The 18,761-nt window shown below is 41.0% G+C and overlaps 3 protein-coding genes across 3 annotated transcripts; 2 read left to right on the plus strand and 1 right to left on the minus strand.

Moving 5' to 3' along the window:
* The first annotated feature begins 52 nt into the window (after positions 1-52).
* Positions 53-5,408, plus strand: LOC120728531 (putative protein MSS51 homolog, mitochondrial). The gene is made up of 6 exons (XM_040023515.1): positions 53-1,867; positions 2,224-2,373; positions 2,463-2,587; positions 2,860-3,423; positions 3,565-3,658; positions 4,836-5,408. Exons 1-6 carry the CDS (start codon positions 1,851-1,853, stop codon positions 5,038-5,040), a joined length of 1,155 nt encoding a protein of 384 aa, XP_039879449.1. The 5' UTR covers positions 53-1,850; the 3' UTR covers positions 5,041-5,408.
* An 868-nt stretch (positions 5,409-6,276) lies between these two features.
* On the minus strand, positions 6,277-7,170 carry LOC120728308 (myeloid-associated differentiation marker-like protein 2). The gene has a single exon (XM_040023103.1). The coding sequence runs from the start codon at positions 7,168-7,170 to the stop codon at positions 6,277-6,279; it is 894 nt and encodes a 297-aa protein (XP_039879037.1).
* Positions 7,171-11,055: 3,885 nt separating this feature from the next.
* Positions 11,056-18,692, plus strand: cog7 (component of oligomeric golgi complex 7). The gene is made up of 17 exons (XM_040023512.1): positions 11,056-11,612; positions 13,103-13,251; positions 13,474-13,590; positions 13,939-14,107; positions 14,220-14,302; positions 14,400-14,522; positions 14,621-14,819; positions 14,910-15,037; positions 15,921-16,075; positions 16,215-16,331; positions 16,458-16,523; positions 16,637-16,823; positions 16,930-17,070; positions 17,220-17,303; positions 17,398-17,512; positions 17,641-17,784; positions 17,894-18,692. The coding sequence occupies exons 1-17, from the start codon at positions 11,447-11,449 to the stop codon at positions 18,058-18,060; spliced, it is 2,310 nt and encodes a 769-aa protein (XP_039879446.1). The 5' UTR covers positions 11,056-11,446; the 3' UTR covers positions 18,061-18,692.
* The last annotated feature ends 69 nt before the right edge of the window (positions 18,693-18,761 follow it).

Raw genomic sequence — 18,761 nt, forward strand, 5'->3', positions numbered from 1 at the left:
ATGGTGGTAATCACTTAAGCGTGGTAAAATATAATAAACACACCATTACTGTTTTGATTACAGGCCCAGTATTGCTGTATTGTAATGTATATTTTTTTTAAAACTAGGGTATTAAAGGATATTTATATATGTGCTAAACGGAGGTCTGTATTGGCAAGTGAGTTTTATTTGACAGGTACATTTTATTTACTATGGAATAAACAACAATTACCATACATTAACCTTCACTCTCTCCTAGCCCATCTGCCTCTCTTAAAAAACATCACGAGCCCCGTTTTTCAAATAATCATAAAACAATTTATAGCCAGTCTGAAACCATCGGACACAAAACTGAACAATGCTTTTTAAAATGAACACTATTATGTTATAAAGCATGGACAAAAAGCCGAATTCTGCCCTCAGTAGCAAATGGCACATAGATCCACCGTAAAGAAAAATGTATTGTTTCATCCTCATTCAAAATGTTGATCTGGTGTCATTTCCCCACACAACCATCTCTAACTGTCACAGAAGATTTTTTTAAAAAGAGAAAATATCCAGTGAGCATCGGCTCTCTGAACAAAATGAAGTGCGTGGGGAACAGAAGAGCACATCTGGCATCACTCCTGTCAGCTAGGAACAGAAAACTGAGACTACACTTCACACACGCTCACTGAAATTAGACAACAGATGACTGCAAAAGCATTTCCTGGTCAGATGAGTCTCAAATGCCGCAACCTACCTGAGCAATTACTACTGACCGTGTCCACTTCTTTATGACCACAGTGTACTCATCTTCTAATGATTGCTTCCAGCACGATAACAAAACTCAAAACATCTGAAACCGGTTTCTTGAACATGACAATTACTTCTCTTTATTCAAATGGCCTCCACAGCCACCAGCTCGCAATCCAGTCGAGCACTGTCAGGATGTGGATGTATAGGAGATTCTCATCATGGATGTGAAACCATCAAATCTGCAGCAACGGATCTGTTACTATGTTAATATGGACCAAAATCTACCTTGTTGACTCTGGAATGAAGAATTAAAGTCGATCACAGGTGTACCTAACAAAGTGACTTGTGAACATACATTAAAAACAATTCGAGCATAAAATCTAAATGATAAAAGTCTTTATTAATTTAGAATCGCCCTTTTTTTTGGGTCAAAATGTTGCTTTCACGGATGGATACCAATAAATCTATATGACGCCGTTTCTAGAGAGCAGGCCTGGTGGGGCGACACTGACCTCTAGTGGATAGAAGTTGTAACACAAAGCTATAGGAAGACAAGTCATTAAGAGGCCCAAGGCATGTTTTGGACTAGTGGAAACAGTGTTTCTTTATAGCTTTCTGCCTGATTGGCTTTATTCTCTTTATATCATTTTATTTTCAGGGGAAAAATGTATTCAGGTTTAGGCAAAAATCTTCTATTAGGCTATGTGTAAGAAGTACATACTCTGGGCCAGGTTTACTATTGAAACCATGGGCAATAAATCAGTTATAAAAATAATAATAAAGTAATTTGGGGTGATAATATATCAAACCCACAAATTATTGCAATCGATAAATAAACAACCGTAACACCATAAATGCAATGATAAGTTAAATTTTTAGGGGGTTGTTACGTCATAAAACCTACTCGTACACCTACTCATTCATTCATGCATTTTACCTCCTCATGTGAGTCTGGCTCTTGTGAAGTCAGAAATGGTCTGGAGTTGTCAGACGTTTCTAGAAGGCAGAGCACAGGTGCTATATCTGGCACTGCAGCCCCCCAACAGACCGCTCACATATCATAAAAGCAGAGGAGCAGCAGCAGAGGAAGCAGCTGAAAAGCGTCTGTGTCACACTCATTTGCTCGGTTCAAGATGACGGAAACCGAGAGGTAAGTGGAATGTGTGGAGTCCAGTTTTATTAAATGTACATTTATTTTCACAGAGCACTGTGAAAGTGGCCGATGAGTGAAAGCACATGGGGGAGGAGCGGGGCCTTTACCGACAGCGTGAAGTTTGAATTGCCATTTTCAGTCTTGAAACACGGAGGTAGTGGAATGTATGGTTTTTCCACTTGTTCCAAGTTGTAAACATGAAGCTTAAAGCAAAAAACGCTCTTCCCACCCACCACTGAGAAAAGAACTGAAGGTTACAGCATGAATATAAGACATGGCATGATGTTTGTCATCTTCAGGCTCTGATCAGCTGTATCCCATTGATCTTTAAGAATTTGAATCTTCCTTTCCAGGGCTGTTCAGCAGACCAAGGGTAAAAGCATGACTTTCCGGTCCCAAAAAGAGATGTTTGAGAAGATGGAGGAATCTTTCAAAATCTGTGCTTATTGTGAAAAGCGACCGAATGAACTTTCCAACCCACAGAAGCTAAAGCGTTGCTCCAGGTAAAGAGAGAGTAAAAAAGCAGCGTATTCAGATTTTATCCAGTAAGTTTGTACTGCCAGTACAGACCAGATCTTTTTTTCCTCTCCAGGTGTCTGAATGCTTACTACTGCTGTAAAGAGTGTCAGAAGGAAGACTGGCCCAAGCACAAGAAGTCCTGCTCACAGCTGCGACTGGCTGCTATCGACAGAGTTGTGGAGTGGCTTGTGTTTAAAGGTAAAGTGCAGATTCTTCCAATTATTCCAAAAAAGGAATAAAGTATCCGACATAGTGGGTTGCTTCAAATGTCTGATTTAGCAGATTTTCTTCGACTACATGCCGTGTCTGACCCAACCCCAGAGGGAAACTGAGGGTTTTGTGTGAATGTGTAAACTGCTATGATATTTTTTATTTTACAATATTATGCTAAAGTAATAATGTGAATTTAAAACAAAAAATTAACAAACCGTTTTAACCTTGCTCAAACTGCCAGTTTTATTTGTCTTCAGGAGACCTCCCGTTTCCTACAGAAAAATGGTCCAAGTCCCAGTCCGAGGTAAAAGGTTTCGATGACTGGCTCTCCATGCAGGGAGATCTCACAGCACGCCTCGATCCCATTTTAAATGGAAAAAACATGAACGACTTGTGGGCCAACGCTGGTCGGCCTCGGCCAGATGATGACGATCTGAAGCAGTCGCTGTGGAGGGTTTGCAGCGAGTTCTTCTCCAGGCCCCTGACAATAGCCTGGGGGATGAGGCTGTTTGGTCTAAACCCTTTATCCAAACCTCTCACCATTCACCTGGTGGGAGCAGGCCACACTGAGACTCTGTCAGCCAGACTCACCGACTACGATGAGCTGAACAACATGTTCCCCGGACACCAGGGGATCGAAATAGTCATGGTGGGGCCTGAGGTGGTGGACGGCCCCATTGTGAGGCCTCCCCTCAGAGCTTTTGGACCCAAACAGAGAGTCTACATCAGCGCCTACAAGGGCCTCTACCATCAGTTCTGGGAGGAGCTGGTGGAGAAAGAGGAGGCAGCCAAGCCAGATCTGGTGGTTGGATTTCATCCTGGTGAGAAATGTTTTTTCTCCCTTATATAAACACATAATAGTGTGTCTGTTTCTTACTGAGCAATAAAAAGTTAAGAGATCTTATTCATTATTTGGTTTTCTTTCCTTCCTATTTTAAATGTATTTATTTATTTTTATTAAGGATTTGATGCCAGCCAAGGTCTGGACGAGGGTTGGCTTCCAACTCTCCTGCTTCTCAGAGATTATGAAATTCCTTCTCTCTTCACTGCTCTCACGTGAGTGACATTTTGACCTTATTACATTTATATTTAGTTTTCAGGTTCTTTAACTTTTTTTGGTTACATTTCTGTTTTATGATATTTTATTGCTAAAGGGAAACATTGCGATCCACACGGCATTATTTTACTTCAGATATGAAGTTACTGCTGTCTAGAATAGTTAAAATGAGCTCAGCTTCTCTCAACTACTACATTAATGTTCTGTTTACATGTTAGTTCATCAATAATAATCAAATATAGTACAACATTAAAAACAAACTAAGAAAACCTTGGCTGTTCTACATGATGAGGACTTTTGATAGTATTGTTATGGCATGCTAATGCTACTTAAAGCTACAGTGTGTAGGATAACAATCCTAATTTGTTTACTGGGAGTAAGAATATTCCTAGCGGTGTGTATTTAGGGATAAGATTACTCACCATCACAGTCAGCAGCTGAAACTGCTGCAGTAAAACCCAGCAAGTTCAAGAGTAATGCCAAACATTACATCTTCAGAATTAAATCCAGAATACATCTTCAGTATTTGGATTATTAAGAATTAAGGAGCAGCTTTTTCATCTGTTTTTTTTTTTTTACAAGGCCAATGAGGAATCTTGGCCTTGTATAACCTCAGTGAGTGGGAATATGCACCTGCAGCTTTGGAGAACTACTCATTCCAACAGATCTTTAACGGACTGATGCTGATAATATGGGACAATGGAAAGAAAAAAAAAGAGTGCTTTGTCCATCACTGGAAAGGCACAGCCCACGCGGCCTGTGAGGAGCACCGGGTCATTTGCATTTACAGGCGCTGATGCTGATACAGCCAGACAGTGAGAATACCTCAGCTACACAGGCGTGGCAGAATAAATAAGAGATCTGTGAGGGGTTTTGAGTAAGAACCTGAGCGACTAATTCTGGGGAAATGAGAAGATCCTGTGTTAAGTGGCGTCATGTGGGATCTTCAGTTTAATAAGCTATACTGTAACAGTCAGTTTTACATTCTAATCAGGTGACATGCTTGTCAGTTTCATTATTGTATTATACATTATATCTTACAAGTGCACAGCAGTCTGCCGAGCCTAAACTTTCTGCTGCTTCTGCTCTTTTATCACTGAGAGCTAATGTGCCCATTTGCCATGCTTTGCTGCGTGTAATGTCTGCTGATCATGTCTGCTTGTTCTCCGTCTGCAGTGAGACAGAGATGACCTACTCTTTGCAAATTCTGCTGGAGCTGGAAATGGACATGAAAGGAAGTGGAGCCAACCCTTTTGCATCACTAAAGCCAGAAGTTGTGGACTCATGTGCCCACAAACCTCCGGTCTACTGCAACTCCCACTACTTCTGTTTTCAGGGTCTGCTGGAGACTGTGGAGTTTGAAGAACCAGAGGACGCCTGAATAACAGCAGCGTGCTGACTCTTCCAGCTTTGGGACTATAAAGTTCTGTTTTTATGTGAACTTTAACTATTTTCTTAAAGTAGTTTAAAAAAAACACTACTTAATGTGTACATTTGCTGAATAGGTTCTGCCTGATGGCTACTTTCTATGCAATGTCCCTGCTGCATTTGCATTCTCACTATCTCAGTTTGATGGCATTCAGCAGCCACGGTGATGACATTTGAATATACTGCCTATTATTGTGTGTAGAGGGTACAATGTTATAGTAATAGTTTGCTGTCTTCTGTGGTTTTAATCTTTTGGTTATGGCCTCTTTTTTCATCTGCTGTTACAATAACCATGATGTGATAAAAGTAACTTTTCATTAACATTGTCACCTTGTGCTTTTTAATTAAAAAGGACAATATGTCAAAAGTTTTTCAGGCACTAAATTTATTATTTTTGCAACATCTTCAAACAAAATCACTCAATCAGTTTTCTCTAGGCAGAGGAAATGAAACGTGCAGCACATTTGTAGCAAGAACGAAGCATAAACCCCCCTAAACTGTATTCATACGTACAAAGATAGATTTTAAATAGGTGATTGTCACCAACCAGGAATGATCACAATAGTGCGCACAGTCAGGAATATATGATAAATAGCAGGTCAGAGCTTGTTGTGATTATGAATACTATATAATATTGAGTCAAATGAGTGGATTTCAACATAAGTAGCTGCAGGTGGAAAATGACAAGGACTGCTGTAAAAGTATTCTGTTAATAAGAGCGTGGTAGTAAGGAGCTGTGAGATAACACAAATGTTATTGTGGGGGAGATAAAACTTACAATCAGACAGCGAGGCAGAGGGAGGACACACGAAACTGACTCATGCCTCACTTCAAATACTCATTGTGCATTTCAGTTTGACAAAACATAACAAAGCAATATTCAAATACTCAATTTTATAATGGTAAAAATACAGAAACTATAAAAACAGAAATTATAATCCACATTCATGGTATTAAACTTTGTAGAGCTATCTGTCAAGCTACCCAACAATGATATCCTGAAGTGCTGATGCAGATTAAACACAAGTGTGTTATAGCCATATGCTTTAGTCTATTTACATGGACCTCAATATACCAGTTTCAGAAAGCATTATAGAAAATCAAAAACGGGATTTTAACCCTTTTTTTGGTGTTTGTTAACCTGAAGTACAACTTAAAAGAATTTTGATTGACAAAGAAAGGCACCAGTTTATGGGCGTTTAAAGCCACAGATACCAAGCAGAGTGAAAATGAGGTCCAGTACGAATAGAATGAGGTTGACATAGGTGAAAAAGGCAACCATGAACTGAATGGCCCATATGCAATAGCTGGGTGGACAGTCACTGGGGCGAGGGTTGTGTCTGAACATAAAAATGGGCCACATGATAGCAGTAAATACATAGAGCACAACGGAGATGACCAGGAATATAAAGACAAACCTGTCCAGATTAAAAGGCAAGCAATTCTTGAGTTTCTTGAGGATGTTGGTGGCAATGATTATAGGGATAATGGGAAATGGAATGGCGTATGCTATAACACACAAGATCAGAGGGAAGGAGTCTCTGTAACCGGTCAGGGACACAAAAATCATGCAGCTCACGAAAGCCTCCATAACTTTCATGAATCCAGGTAGGGCGGACAGGTAGCTCCCCGTACTCTTATCGAAGATCTTGTCCTTCACCACTTCGAGTATGTAGACGATGCCGGACAAGAAAGCAAATATGCTCACAATCCACCCGTGCAGGCATGTCCGGCAGATGTAGAAATTGGCATAGAAAATAGCAACGCTGACAGTCATAAGCGCGGAGGACATGGCCATCCCTGTGGTGAAATCTCTCCAGTCCAGGCAAAGTTTGAGCAGTGGGTCAAGCATGAACATCTCAATGATGGTGATGATGAGGGTCATGATGGGACAGAAAGACCAGGCAAACATGGCGTAGTTCCAGTAGGTATGGCTGCTCCCTCCTCTGAAGGCACTTATGACAAATGTAACCAGACACAGTAATATCTGAGCCATGTGCAGCCCTCCTCGCCCGGACATCAGAGTGGAAGGAGTGAACACAGCCTGCGACACTGTGTTCTTAATATCATCAAGTATTCCCATCTCTTTAAACTGAACCGAACAACTGTTAAAATACCTGCGTAACCTATGTATGAGCTCCCAGGTTGCTCTGAGCACCAACTGAGGTATGTTTGATCTATGCTTTCCGTTCCTTCACAGCCCTGTTTTCCATGCAATCTTTTATTGCCTTTCATTTTGCATAACTTTCTGGGACTGATCTCAGTGTAGTGATAAATGTCTGTCACAGCACATGGAAAGGATATGAAAAGTTACAGAATGTCAACAGTGTGTAAAACCATGGTTTCCCAGAGAACACCGTTTGTTTTGGAATCATTAGTGTGTATTAACTCTTTCAATATATTCTGGTTCTTTTTTAACCAGAATTATTCAAAAAGACCCAGTGTAACATCATAAAATAAAAGGCCAGCAGAAGATGCACAAGATGCACATGCCCACTCAGGAACTTCTGTCAGCTATCTCTGATGAAAAGATTATTTTTGAATTCTAACACATATAGTTAAATGCAGATCTGTGAAAGCCACTGATTGTCATTCCCTCGAAACACTGTTAAGTGCAGGGGGACTATTTTGATTTCCAAAAAAGAGGACACTTGGCCCAGTCATGAAGAACGTTAATAATGCTGTTTGCTTAAAGAAAATTTTAACATACTCAAACGATGCCTTCTCTATGTGGTTAATGAATGGTGAAATAAAAAATGTCATAGGGTTTACAAGACAACAAGTGCAAAAAGATAACTGAAAAACCTCTGGAATTAAATAATGGTACAGAAGTAAGGCCTCATCTGTATAAGAAAAATGACCAGTACCGGGACGGTATGAGGGAAATTTCTTTTGCAGTTCGTCTGAAAAGCTGCATTTGCGCTTTCGCATCTTTTAAACATCATCAGGCGTGCTCTGTCACGTCTGTGAGGCTGAACAACCACTCACAAAGCAGCAGTTCTGGGATGACGTCGCACATATGGATCCTCTGTAGGCCTATAGAAAAACCATTTTCATCAATCTCGAAAATCCCCCCGGACACCCCTGACAGAACGTGAAAAGTGTACATGTCCGGAGAAAAGAGGACGGTTGGTCACCTTAGTTTAGTTTAGTTTAGTTTAGTTTAGTGCTCTCTCTGCCCTGTCTTAGAAACCACACTTTTTCCTGTGGAGGCAATGTAATCTGAGGAGCTCAAATTGATGCAGAAGACACTGCCAGTGCCAAAGTGCCTTTTGACTTTGCTTCATGTGATCTGTGTGTTTGTGACCACTTAGGCTTTCTCTGAGAATAATCTGTGAATTGCTTTGTTGACCAGCCTCTGCTGTTTGTTCTTGTGTTAGTTAGTAGTAGCAGCCTGGCACATATTTTAAGATTAATCATTAATCAAAACCTTTTGTTTTTGCTAGTGATTGTGTCTCACTGTCTCCTTTTCTAGACAATTGTGTTACTTCTCCACATGTCCTGGACTTAAGTGAACATAACTCTTGGCCCACCTCCTGGTCAAGATGAAAGCATGGCAAATCAGAGAGTCCAGACCCCGGAACAGATTAGGAAAAAGTCTTGTTTATGGTCCAGGTTAAATATGTTTGAAATTCTTCAAACATGTGGGTAAGAAAAGCTTTTTACCCACAATTAAAGCATATGCCACATTTCTATTTGACAGTTTATAGTAGGAGTCACAATGTTATTTTGTTGGTTTCATATCCAAAGAAACTCAAAATAATAATAATAATAATGATGATGATGAAGATAACAATACTACTACTACTACTAATAATAATAATGCTCAGATTATGACTTCATGTAGACTTCATACAGATCCCCGTGCAGTTTATCCATGAAAATTCTCAGTGCAATCCTGTAATTACTGATCCTTATTCCAGTGTTATGAACATATGTCAGCACTAAGTTTGGGTCCATACCTTCTGCCTAATTTACCGCCTATCATATCTATGTGCTCGCGTGCAGCCTTGTTCATCACTTCTCAGGATCTGCTTTCATGTCACCCGTCTAATCCCCTAACTCCCCTGTTTCCTGTTAACAAGGTAAGGTTAAGAGTGAAGAGTTCAGGGCAGCTGAGGTACAGTTTGAACAGTTCATCTGACACTGATGGATTAATGTTCCCAGGAGAGTATAGAGAAGGGGAAAATCTCCTGGAACGAGAAGAACGTTAATGACATGCAGTGATTGCAGCACTGAAGGACAAGATTGAGGAAGGGACCAGAGAACCCTATAGAGTCCCACAGTGTTAGTGACACTACATACTGATTGTCATGGTCTGGGTGAGTGCCGGGTTTTTCCACAGAGTCGCCGTTTCCACCCCTAAGCTGAGTCACTGCATTCATGTGTGTTTCCACGCCTGCCGGCAATAGAGCTGCCGGTGTTTAATACCAGCACTTACCATCACTCTTCGTCAAGTCTTCAGCTAACCGCAGTTAGTGCTAGCCGTCATAGTTATTAGAAGAACTACTCATCGGATCATCTCTGTCAGTACCACGCCACCCGGACCACTTACCCCTCCTTTGCCTATCCTCCACCTGTTACTCTGCTTCCTTTTGCTTCTCTGCAGTGGTGGTCCTCATCCCAACTGTCATTAAAGGTGTGGCTCTTGCTGTTTTCGCAGTTGGTTCTGGCCCTCTTATTTGACGTCTCAAAGGCGTTTTCATCTGGCTTCCTCTTACTTGGCGAGATGGAATTCTGTGTCCTGTAGCCACTGGTTGAGCAGGATGGACCCCTAGAACAGTGTTTTTTCTTTTGGTCATGATCTGACCTTTCATGTCGGTACAGTGTTTTTCTGTGCACATCTTTCCAATCAGTCTTTTTTCTTTTAAGCTCTGCATCACTCATATCCTTTTTATCTACTTCCAGATGCTTTCTTTTACACAGTGCTTTCATTGGAATTGTCTCAGCATTTTTACTCTGACTGGGCCTGATGAGGTTGGGGCTGTTCCTCTGAGTTGAAGGGAGAAAACCGTTTTGGCTGCAGGGGGCTCACTAGTGTTTTTCTCTCCGCTGCAGAGGGAGGGAAGTTCCTTTGGGCAGGTTGTCTGGTGTCAGAGGTGGGCTGGTGTGGAGACTCTGTCCTGCTATCTGACGCCTCGTTCTTCTTTGTCCTTAAGTATTTTATGTGTTCATAACAGGACTCAACATAGGAGCTACACTGGTGCAAGCAGGGCACACTTTTGTAAACGCATCGTCCAGCACCTGATCAGGTGTCATTCGTTTTTTTGGATCGAGGTGAAGCAAGTGCTTTACCATTTCAACAAACATCAGGATATCACACCTTTTTGCAGTTGTATGTGCATAATCCTGATCCTCGATGAGGTGGATATGTAAGAGGCCATCCAGAGAATGCAACTTTATACCTCTTTTTTTAACAAACTGAATCTCAAACTCCTGAAAATATTGTTCAGTTGTCTTGAGTTTCCAGTGGTAGATGTAGGAATTTAACTCTCTGCAGAAAAACGTGGCAGTCTTTTGCCCTTAACATTTTCCCCAGGAGTTGTCCTTGGGTCTCCGTTATGTATCGTAGCATGGCATATTCACTGTATCCAGGGTACAGCAAATAACCAGTGTACAGAGTCACAGTCACGCAGCCCAGAGACTATATGTCTATACAAAGTACGAATGGCTTTCCCCCATGTCCGGGGAAAAGAGGACGGTTGGTCACCCTAGTTAAGTGTATTGGCTATGACAAAAAATAATAAAATATGTTCGGATGTAATGTTTTTAACTTTAATTTTGACTTTGATTGGTAGAATTTTTTAACCTGGGGTTGTCCACTTTCCAAGAAATACCATTTACGTTTCTTTTATCAATGTTTCTGTACGGACCAATTTAATGTGACCCCTCTTCGCCGCTTTATGTGCTACTGTTTTATGAGCTGCCCTCAAGATATCATGCTTCTTAAAAAACAAACAGATATTTACACTTTGTTTACAAAGAACGCACATTCCTCAGTCTGTTGATGGGATTTTTATTGGGCAGCCGGCCCGTTTTTTTAGCATTTGTTTTTAGGGGGAAGGTAAATAGAAAGCGCTACAGGAAGTTGTTGTCAGCATTACCACTGCAGTCAGTACTAGTTAGAAATATGTGCTCCCTGTAGTCTTTTAAAGCCGTAAACCTTTGAAAATAACTCTGGAGGAGGCCGTCGCATTGTTGGAACTCTATTTAGTTGTCATGATAATTTCATTTTCGTGGGCTGTTTATTTTATATTCGTGTCGAAGCCGGTGCTGGGGAAAAATTAGCTAGCGTAACGATAGAAATGGGTCGATGACAGAGACTGCAGCGGAAGAGTTTGGCCGAACGAAGCAGCGAGATGGATTTCTCTAAATTCCTGGACGATGATTTCGACGTGAAGGACTGGGTGAATGGTGCCTTCAAGGTGGTGCAGAAGGACGCGCCGGGGAAGGCAGACGCACACGCTGCTACACTGGTCATGAAGCTGCAGGTCTTCATCCAGGAAGTCAACAATGCTATCGAGGGTCAGTACTTTGCATTGGCCAGTGCGTCTTTAGTGGATGTCCTCACCATTGTAATTTGCCTTTATGGCCTACACTGTTAACTTAGTAAACTACGTCCCATTTACAGTTAATGCAGTATGCTACAAGAACATTTCTGCTGCATTTATTGCATTAATATAAACGGCAAAGTCAGTTTTATAAATATTTCTGTAGAACCAATACAATTCAGCTGCCCCACAATCCTTGGAAATTGCATGCTGTATGAAATCTTCTGATGACAAATTAAAGGAAAACTTTACAGAAAGAGTCATGGTGTCCCCATCAGCAGGGCATTAGTGAGCACCGAATGGCTTTAGGTGTAGGAAAATTATACGAATCATCTACTGTGGCCTTTACATTCACCAGATCTCTACCTGGACAAACACCTATGAGAAAATGACTTGTTAGACTTGACCAGAACACGTAATGAGAAATTGTCTTTGAGAAGATTTATGTTCTATTCATACATCAGTTTAAGAGTTTGTGTATCTAGATCAGAGGTGTCAGAGCTGGCTTAAAATTTGTACTTGTGTAATTTATTACATTTTTTCTTGCTTATAAAGATGTTTGTCATGAATAATATATGAAAGTGATAAACAAACAGTTAAATGACATAAAAATTTAATTTGTTTTCACTATTGACTATAGAACTTTCTGTTAATTACCAGAAACCTTCTGTTGTAAAATTACAGGTCAGTCTGGCCAATAAACTACCAGAACATTTTCTGGTTTTCTTTTACCTTTAGTTCTTCAATTCAGTTTTAGCTCCAAATCACAACAACCATTGCCTCAAGGCACTTTATATTGTAAGGTAGATCTTACAATTATACATGCAGAGAAAAACCTAACAACCATATGACCCCCAATGAGCAAGCACATTGGCAACAGTGCGAAGGAAAAACTCCCTTTAAACAGGAAGAAACCTCCAGCAGAAACCTCCACCTCAGGGAGGGATGGCAATGTGCTGTGACCGGTTGAAAGAAGGAAGCCACGATAAAAGACATGCTGTGGAAGAGAGCCAGAGATTAATAAAAAGTATGATTTAGTATGATGAGGTCTGTTTAAGCCCTAATTATTATTATTGTTCTTGTTATTGTTGTTATTGTTAACTTTTATTTAATCAGGAAAGAAATAAACTCTTGAGATTAAAAATGTCTTTTCAGTTGTTGACACCTTTCTTACACTTCCTACAGAAGCTTTACTTTATCATGTAGGAAAAACTAACAAATTCTGTTGAAATTGGATTCCTTTTACCATGACATCTCAGCTAAATATGTAAAACTTATTTTCACTAACAGAAAGAGAAGTTTACAGTTTACTGAGTTTACAGAGTTGGTGGGTTTCTACATTACGATATCAAGCGCCTTGGCATTTGTATTTATACTGTGTACCAGTACTGCATGGATAAAATTGTGTTGAATTTAACTATGACATGTTAAAAAGTTAGAGTTGTGTTTTCATTTGTTGTGTAGAGAGCAGTAACCAAGCCCTTCAAAATATGCCCCGAGTGCTGAGAGATGTGGAGGCTTTGAAACAGGAGGCCTCTTTTCTAAAGGAGCAAATGGTCATGGTTAAAGAGGACATCAAGAAATTTGAGCAGGAGACAGTGCAGTCCATGCAGGTGTGTGCACAGTTCCAATACTTACTTGAAGTGTATTCAGGATTTAAATGTGATCTAGTGCATTAGGAGAACATGTATACATACTTTGTATATTGTGTTTTTGAAATAATTTTCTTAATAGTAAGCATTATAATAGTGAAAGTCTAGCACTGGACTCAAATGTGCAGAGTACTCCATACTTCTGAGGCTTGAACTGTATGTTTCATGCATATTTTCAACCAGGTCCTGGTGGAGATAGATCAGGTGAAGAGTCGAATGCAGCTGGCAGCTGAAGCGTTGCAGGAAGCAGACAAATGGAGCACACTGAGTGCAGACATTGAGGAGACCTTCAAAACACAGGTATGAAAGAAAGACTCTGCCGCAGAGCTTTTCTTGGTTTGTTTCTGCCTGCCTTGCTGCTTACCAATTATGAACTGATGTGACTCACACTGGCTCATATGCGTGTTAGAGATCAGAATATTGGAGCACTTTAATCTTGTTATTTAATCTAACTTTCTGAGTGTACTCAACACATCCTGTAAACTGATCCACTGTAGAGTCAAACCTCTTCCAAGGCATTGGATGAGTAATGTGTAATTACAGTGCTATTGTAATTAGCTTTTTATCCTTTGAAAGCTAATTATATAATATTACGATATTGTGCAGATGTTGACGGTAACGATAGTAATCATATTTTCCTTTTTTCAGGACTTTAAAGTAATTTCTTCTAAGCTAACCAGCATGCAGAACAGTCTGGCCATGCTAGTGGACACACCAGACTACTCTGATAAGTGTGTTCACCTGGAGGCTTTGAAAAACAGACTGGAGGCCATGGCCAGCCCACAGATAGTAGCAACGTTTAATTCCATGTCTGTAGGTAAGAACCCCAGAGAAAGTGTTGTTTCTTGAATTTATTCAGTGCTTACTGTTTTGGTTTGCTGTAGTTTGCTTACACTGTACAAACATCACATGCTTTTGCCTCTCTGCAGACCAAGCCAAGCTGTTTGTTAAAGTCTTCACAGAGATCGACAGAATGCCGCAGCTTCTTGCGTACTACTACAAGTGTCACAAGGTAGGCACCGCTGCATCTCTGTGACCTATAAATCTCCTCAAAGACATATTCTGATATATTTGCTTCTGTGCATGACTGTCTGTTTTGCTGTTCTCAGGGCCAGTTGCTGAGTATATGGCAGGATCTCTCCCAGAGCGAGCTCAATCTGAATCAGCAGCTGTCTGAATTCTACGACACCTTGCTCTCCACTTGGCACGGCCAAATACAGTGGAGCAGCCAGGTGAGATGGACTGCAGTACCAAGATCGACACCTGATGGGTTTTACTTTGCTAACACTCTGTAGTGCTAATTTTTTTTTTTTATCTTGGATCCACACAGGTGTTCAAGAAGCCTTATGAAGTGGTGACAGTGTTGTTGATACAGTCTCTGGGGGCCATGGTGCCATCCATACCTGTGTGCTTGAGCACGGCCATGGAGCGGGCAGCCCAAGAGGAGCGTCTGGGGACTCTGCTGGAGCTCCATCACACCACGTCCACCTTTGGACACAACCTTGAAGCAGCCATGCTGCCACACCTGGGTATGCACCTGAACCATATGTGTAAATACTGCTCATGGAAGATGACAACATAAAGTGTTCTCTTCATGTTTGGTCTTATTTCTGCTGCAGGTGAACATAACCTCTTGAAGCTGAGTGAGCTGGTCTGTGCGCTGTATGATCCCTATAAATCTTATCAGCTACATTATGGAGATCTGGAGGAAGCTCACCTTCTCATCCAGATCAGCGCCGTGCCTTTGGTTAGAGCACACCAGAAACCGAACCATTGAAATAACCAGAATTTTTGCAGTAATTACTTGTAGTCTGATCTTTATCCAAATCATAATTATACACTGAACTAACTAACTAATTATAACTGAACTAACAACAGAAAGAGTTGTGAACCTGTTTGCTAACAACTTGTCAAGTTGTCAGTCAGGTGTTCCAGTTACTGAGAGATTTGAAGTGTTGTTGTGCCCCTCCCGGTATTCAAACAAAGTTTACTTGCTGATAAAGTCTGCTGTTGCCTAGAAAGACTGGTAGGACCTATCGTCTGTGAAAACAAGTTTCACTTCTCCTTAGAATAGATGCATGAAGTCAGAAGCTAAATGGATGTTTAAAAAGAATCCACCCAAAAACTGTTTACAGATGAATGAAAGTCATGACTGTTCCTAAACTCCATGGGATGAGGATTACAGGAGAAGTGCATCATGTAAAACTGAACGAGGTTAGAAAAACAGCAAAAAGGGAAAAAGTGAGGAATAGCTGCAGAACTCCTCCAGCACAATTATTTTGAGGACTTATTATTTGCAGCAAAACGACACAAAGTTTTGAAGGAAACAAGGCACTAAACACCACCATCACTGGAGTGTTTATTAAATCATCTCACAAATGACAAAATTAATTAAATATCAATTTGCATATCTGGGCTTTTAATTTGCATCATTTTGCTACATCTGGCATTTTTGTGCAATTTATTCAGGCTTTTAAGGAAAACATAGATCACACTGATGATGTAGAAATCTAAAAAAAACTCGCCATTACAGGGTTAAGTTGCTAAGATTCATAATCTAAAAATGTGTTTGTATGTAGCAGTGACACTAATATAGTCCATTTTGTCCTGTTTGGCACACTCCACTACAGGAACATGGGGAGGTAATTGATTGCGTAGAAGAGTTGAGCCACTCGGTAGGCAAGTTGTTTGGCCTGGCTGGTGCTGCTGTGGACCGCTGTGTCAGACTGACTGATGGACTTGCAGTGTGTGGCCTCCTCAAAGCTCTCAAAGCCCTCTTCACCAAGTAAAGAGCCTCTACTCACACTCACATACGCCACATACTGCATGGATTGCTACAGATATGTTTTATATCTAGATATAGTTTGTCTGATTTTAGCATTACTGTAGATGATTCACCAGCTTTGACGTGGTGCTGATTCTAGGTATGTGTCAGACTTTTCCACAACACTCCAGTCGATCAGGAAGAAGTGTAAGCTTGAGGACACACCAAGTTCATCGGTTTTCCAGGAGGACTGGACGGCTTTCCAGAACTCAGTCAGGTTATTACCTTTTTAAAAAACAAAAAACAACAACAAACCCTTTTGTTATAATTCACGTGGATTGCAAATAATTGCATGAAAAAAGCTGTCTTCTTGCTTTAAAAAAAACAATATTGTTGTTTGCAGGATCATTTCCACATGTGGAGAGTTGCTTAGACAATGTGGGGCCTTTGAACAACAGCTGTCAAACAAGTGAGTGAATCTTTTTACTGAATGAATATTTTTACCCAATGACAGTGAGCACACAGTCAAGAAGCTGATCTGGAATTTTAAAGAAAATGTCTACTTTGCGATCTGTCCCATAGGATCCTGGCCACGGCAGGTAAGTACTTGTCAGAGTCGTACAGCCCACGCAGCCTGGCAGGCATCCAGGAGGCCACTTCCACAGAAAGGAAGAGTGCCACCAAAAACCCTTGGCAAGAATACAACTACCTTCAGAGGGGAAATGTGGCTGAATACAACAATCTGATGGAACTTCTTTACTCGTTAAAGGTGTGGCAGTTTTCTGTATTGAACCCTTACACTTGGTTTATCAGGGTCCTTCTGTAGCTGTTCTTCTTACCCGACACTTCCTCCTATTTCTGCTTGTCCCTCGCAGGAGAAAGGCACAGGTAACTCCAGCTTGTTAGCAGAGCCTAGGACGGCTCTGACCAGACTCAATCAGCAGGCCAACCAGCTGGCCTTTGACTCGGTCTTCATGCAGATCAAGCACCAGCTCTGCCTCGTCTCCAAGATGGAGGTGTCAAGTTTCTGCGTTATTTAATTTCAAATAAGGATCAAGATGATTTGAGTGCATGTGTGCTGAAAGCTTTTGGATTGAGTTTGCGCGCTCGAGTGGTGGATGTGCCGTATCCGTTTAATCTGTTTGATTTGTGCTTCTTGTTTAAGAGTCAAGAATCACCTGGTCTTGGAGAGAGCTACACGGAGGACCTGCCTAATTTCAGCCTGTCACCCCAAGAGTACATCACTAATGTTAGTGAACTTTCATTTGATAAATATAAATAAACAGGATACAGTCACATTTGTACATATTTACAGAGACCATATGACTTTTCCCTCCACATAGATAGGACAGTACCTGATGTCTCTCCCACTCCACTTGGAGCCTTTTGTGACACAAGAGGACCCGGCTTTAGAGATGGCCTTACATGCTGGGAAGCTGCCTTTCCCTCCAGAGCAAGGTTACTGAAAATTATCCCCCTCAATTTCCCCTAAAGTCAAAGACACTTGAGTGACAACTCAACTCATTTGAAAAGGAGATGTCTTGTAATCTGGTGCCCTTCTCAAAGACCTTCTCCTTCTGTTTCAGGTGATGAGCTTACTGAGCTGGACAACACAGCAGACTACTGGTTGGGCTCCATTGCTCGGGCAACCATGCAGACCTACTGTGATGCCATTTTACTGATCCCCCAGCTGAGCACTCATTCCACTAAACAACTGGCCACGGATATCGGTACAGTAGCTAAAATGCGGGACAGATGACGTACTCCTTCTCATGGGGATCGATTGAAATTCACAATAGCCCGAAATTATATCTGAACATTTGTGTTTGTGCTCCACAGACTATCTGAGTAACGTGATGGACGCCCTGGGCCTGCAGCCGTCTCGCACCCTGCAAAATATCGTAACTCTACTTAGGACTAAACCACAAGACTACAGACAGACCGCCAAGCTGTTGCCTCGACGACTGACGTCCACTATCGCTGCACTTCGGAGCATCGACTACTAAGAAAAAAGCAAAAGGACTCGATAGGTTGCATGGCTTCAAGGGCGGCCCTGGGGACGTCCTGTGCTGTAAACAAACAGAAGAATGTGATGTTAATATCAGCTGGTTTACATGTTACAGTTCCCCTAATATCATAGTGACTAATCTCGCTGACAGCTGCAGCATTTAAAGACGTTTGTGTCTAAATATGGCATTTATGGGACGAGATTCAAATAAGGGCAGGTCTGACCTTTTTTTTTATTTTTTTTAATTTTCATTTTTTTTAACTGATTAATGTTTGTGAGTTTGAAATGATGATGTCTCACCAGTGACGATGCCTTCAAGTGAAACCAAAAGGGGAATGTGTCTTGACTTGTCATTTTTCACTTCTGCATTTATAAGACGGGGGCAGCTTCAGAGCATTTAAATCTACTTAAACAAGTCTGTCATGCTAATGAATAAATCGTAATTATTAAATTATATTTAGGTAATAATAGTGACAAACTTCATTCATTTCTGGTAATTTAACTTTGAAAATAAGGGAGAAAGTGATCTGTCTCTGTTGAGGTTGTGGGTGGGCTGAACTGGTGACATGGTTAATATTTTTACATGCAGTATGGTGGAAACGTGTATATAAAACATGGATGTAAACACTGTAGTGTGGCTATGTGTATTATTTTAATTCAGTGGACTGAATCAAGCGCTGAATGAGGATCCCTCAGTGG

Source organism: Simochromis diagramma, unplaced genomic scaffold (assembly GCF_900408965.1).
Source record: "Simochromis diagramma unplaced genomic scaffold, fSimDia1.1 OVJJ01000208.1, whole genome shotgun sequence".
NCBI lineage: Eukaryota > Metazoa > Chordata > Actinopteri > Cichliformes > Cichlidae > Simochromis > Simochromis diagramma.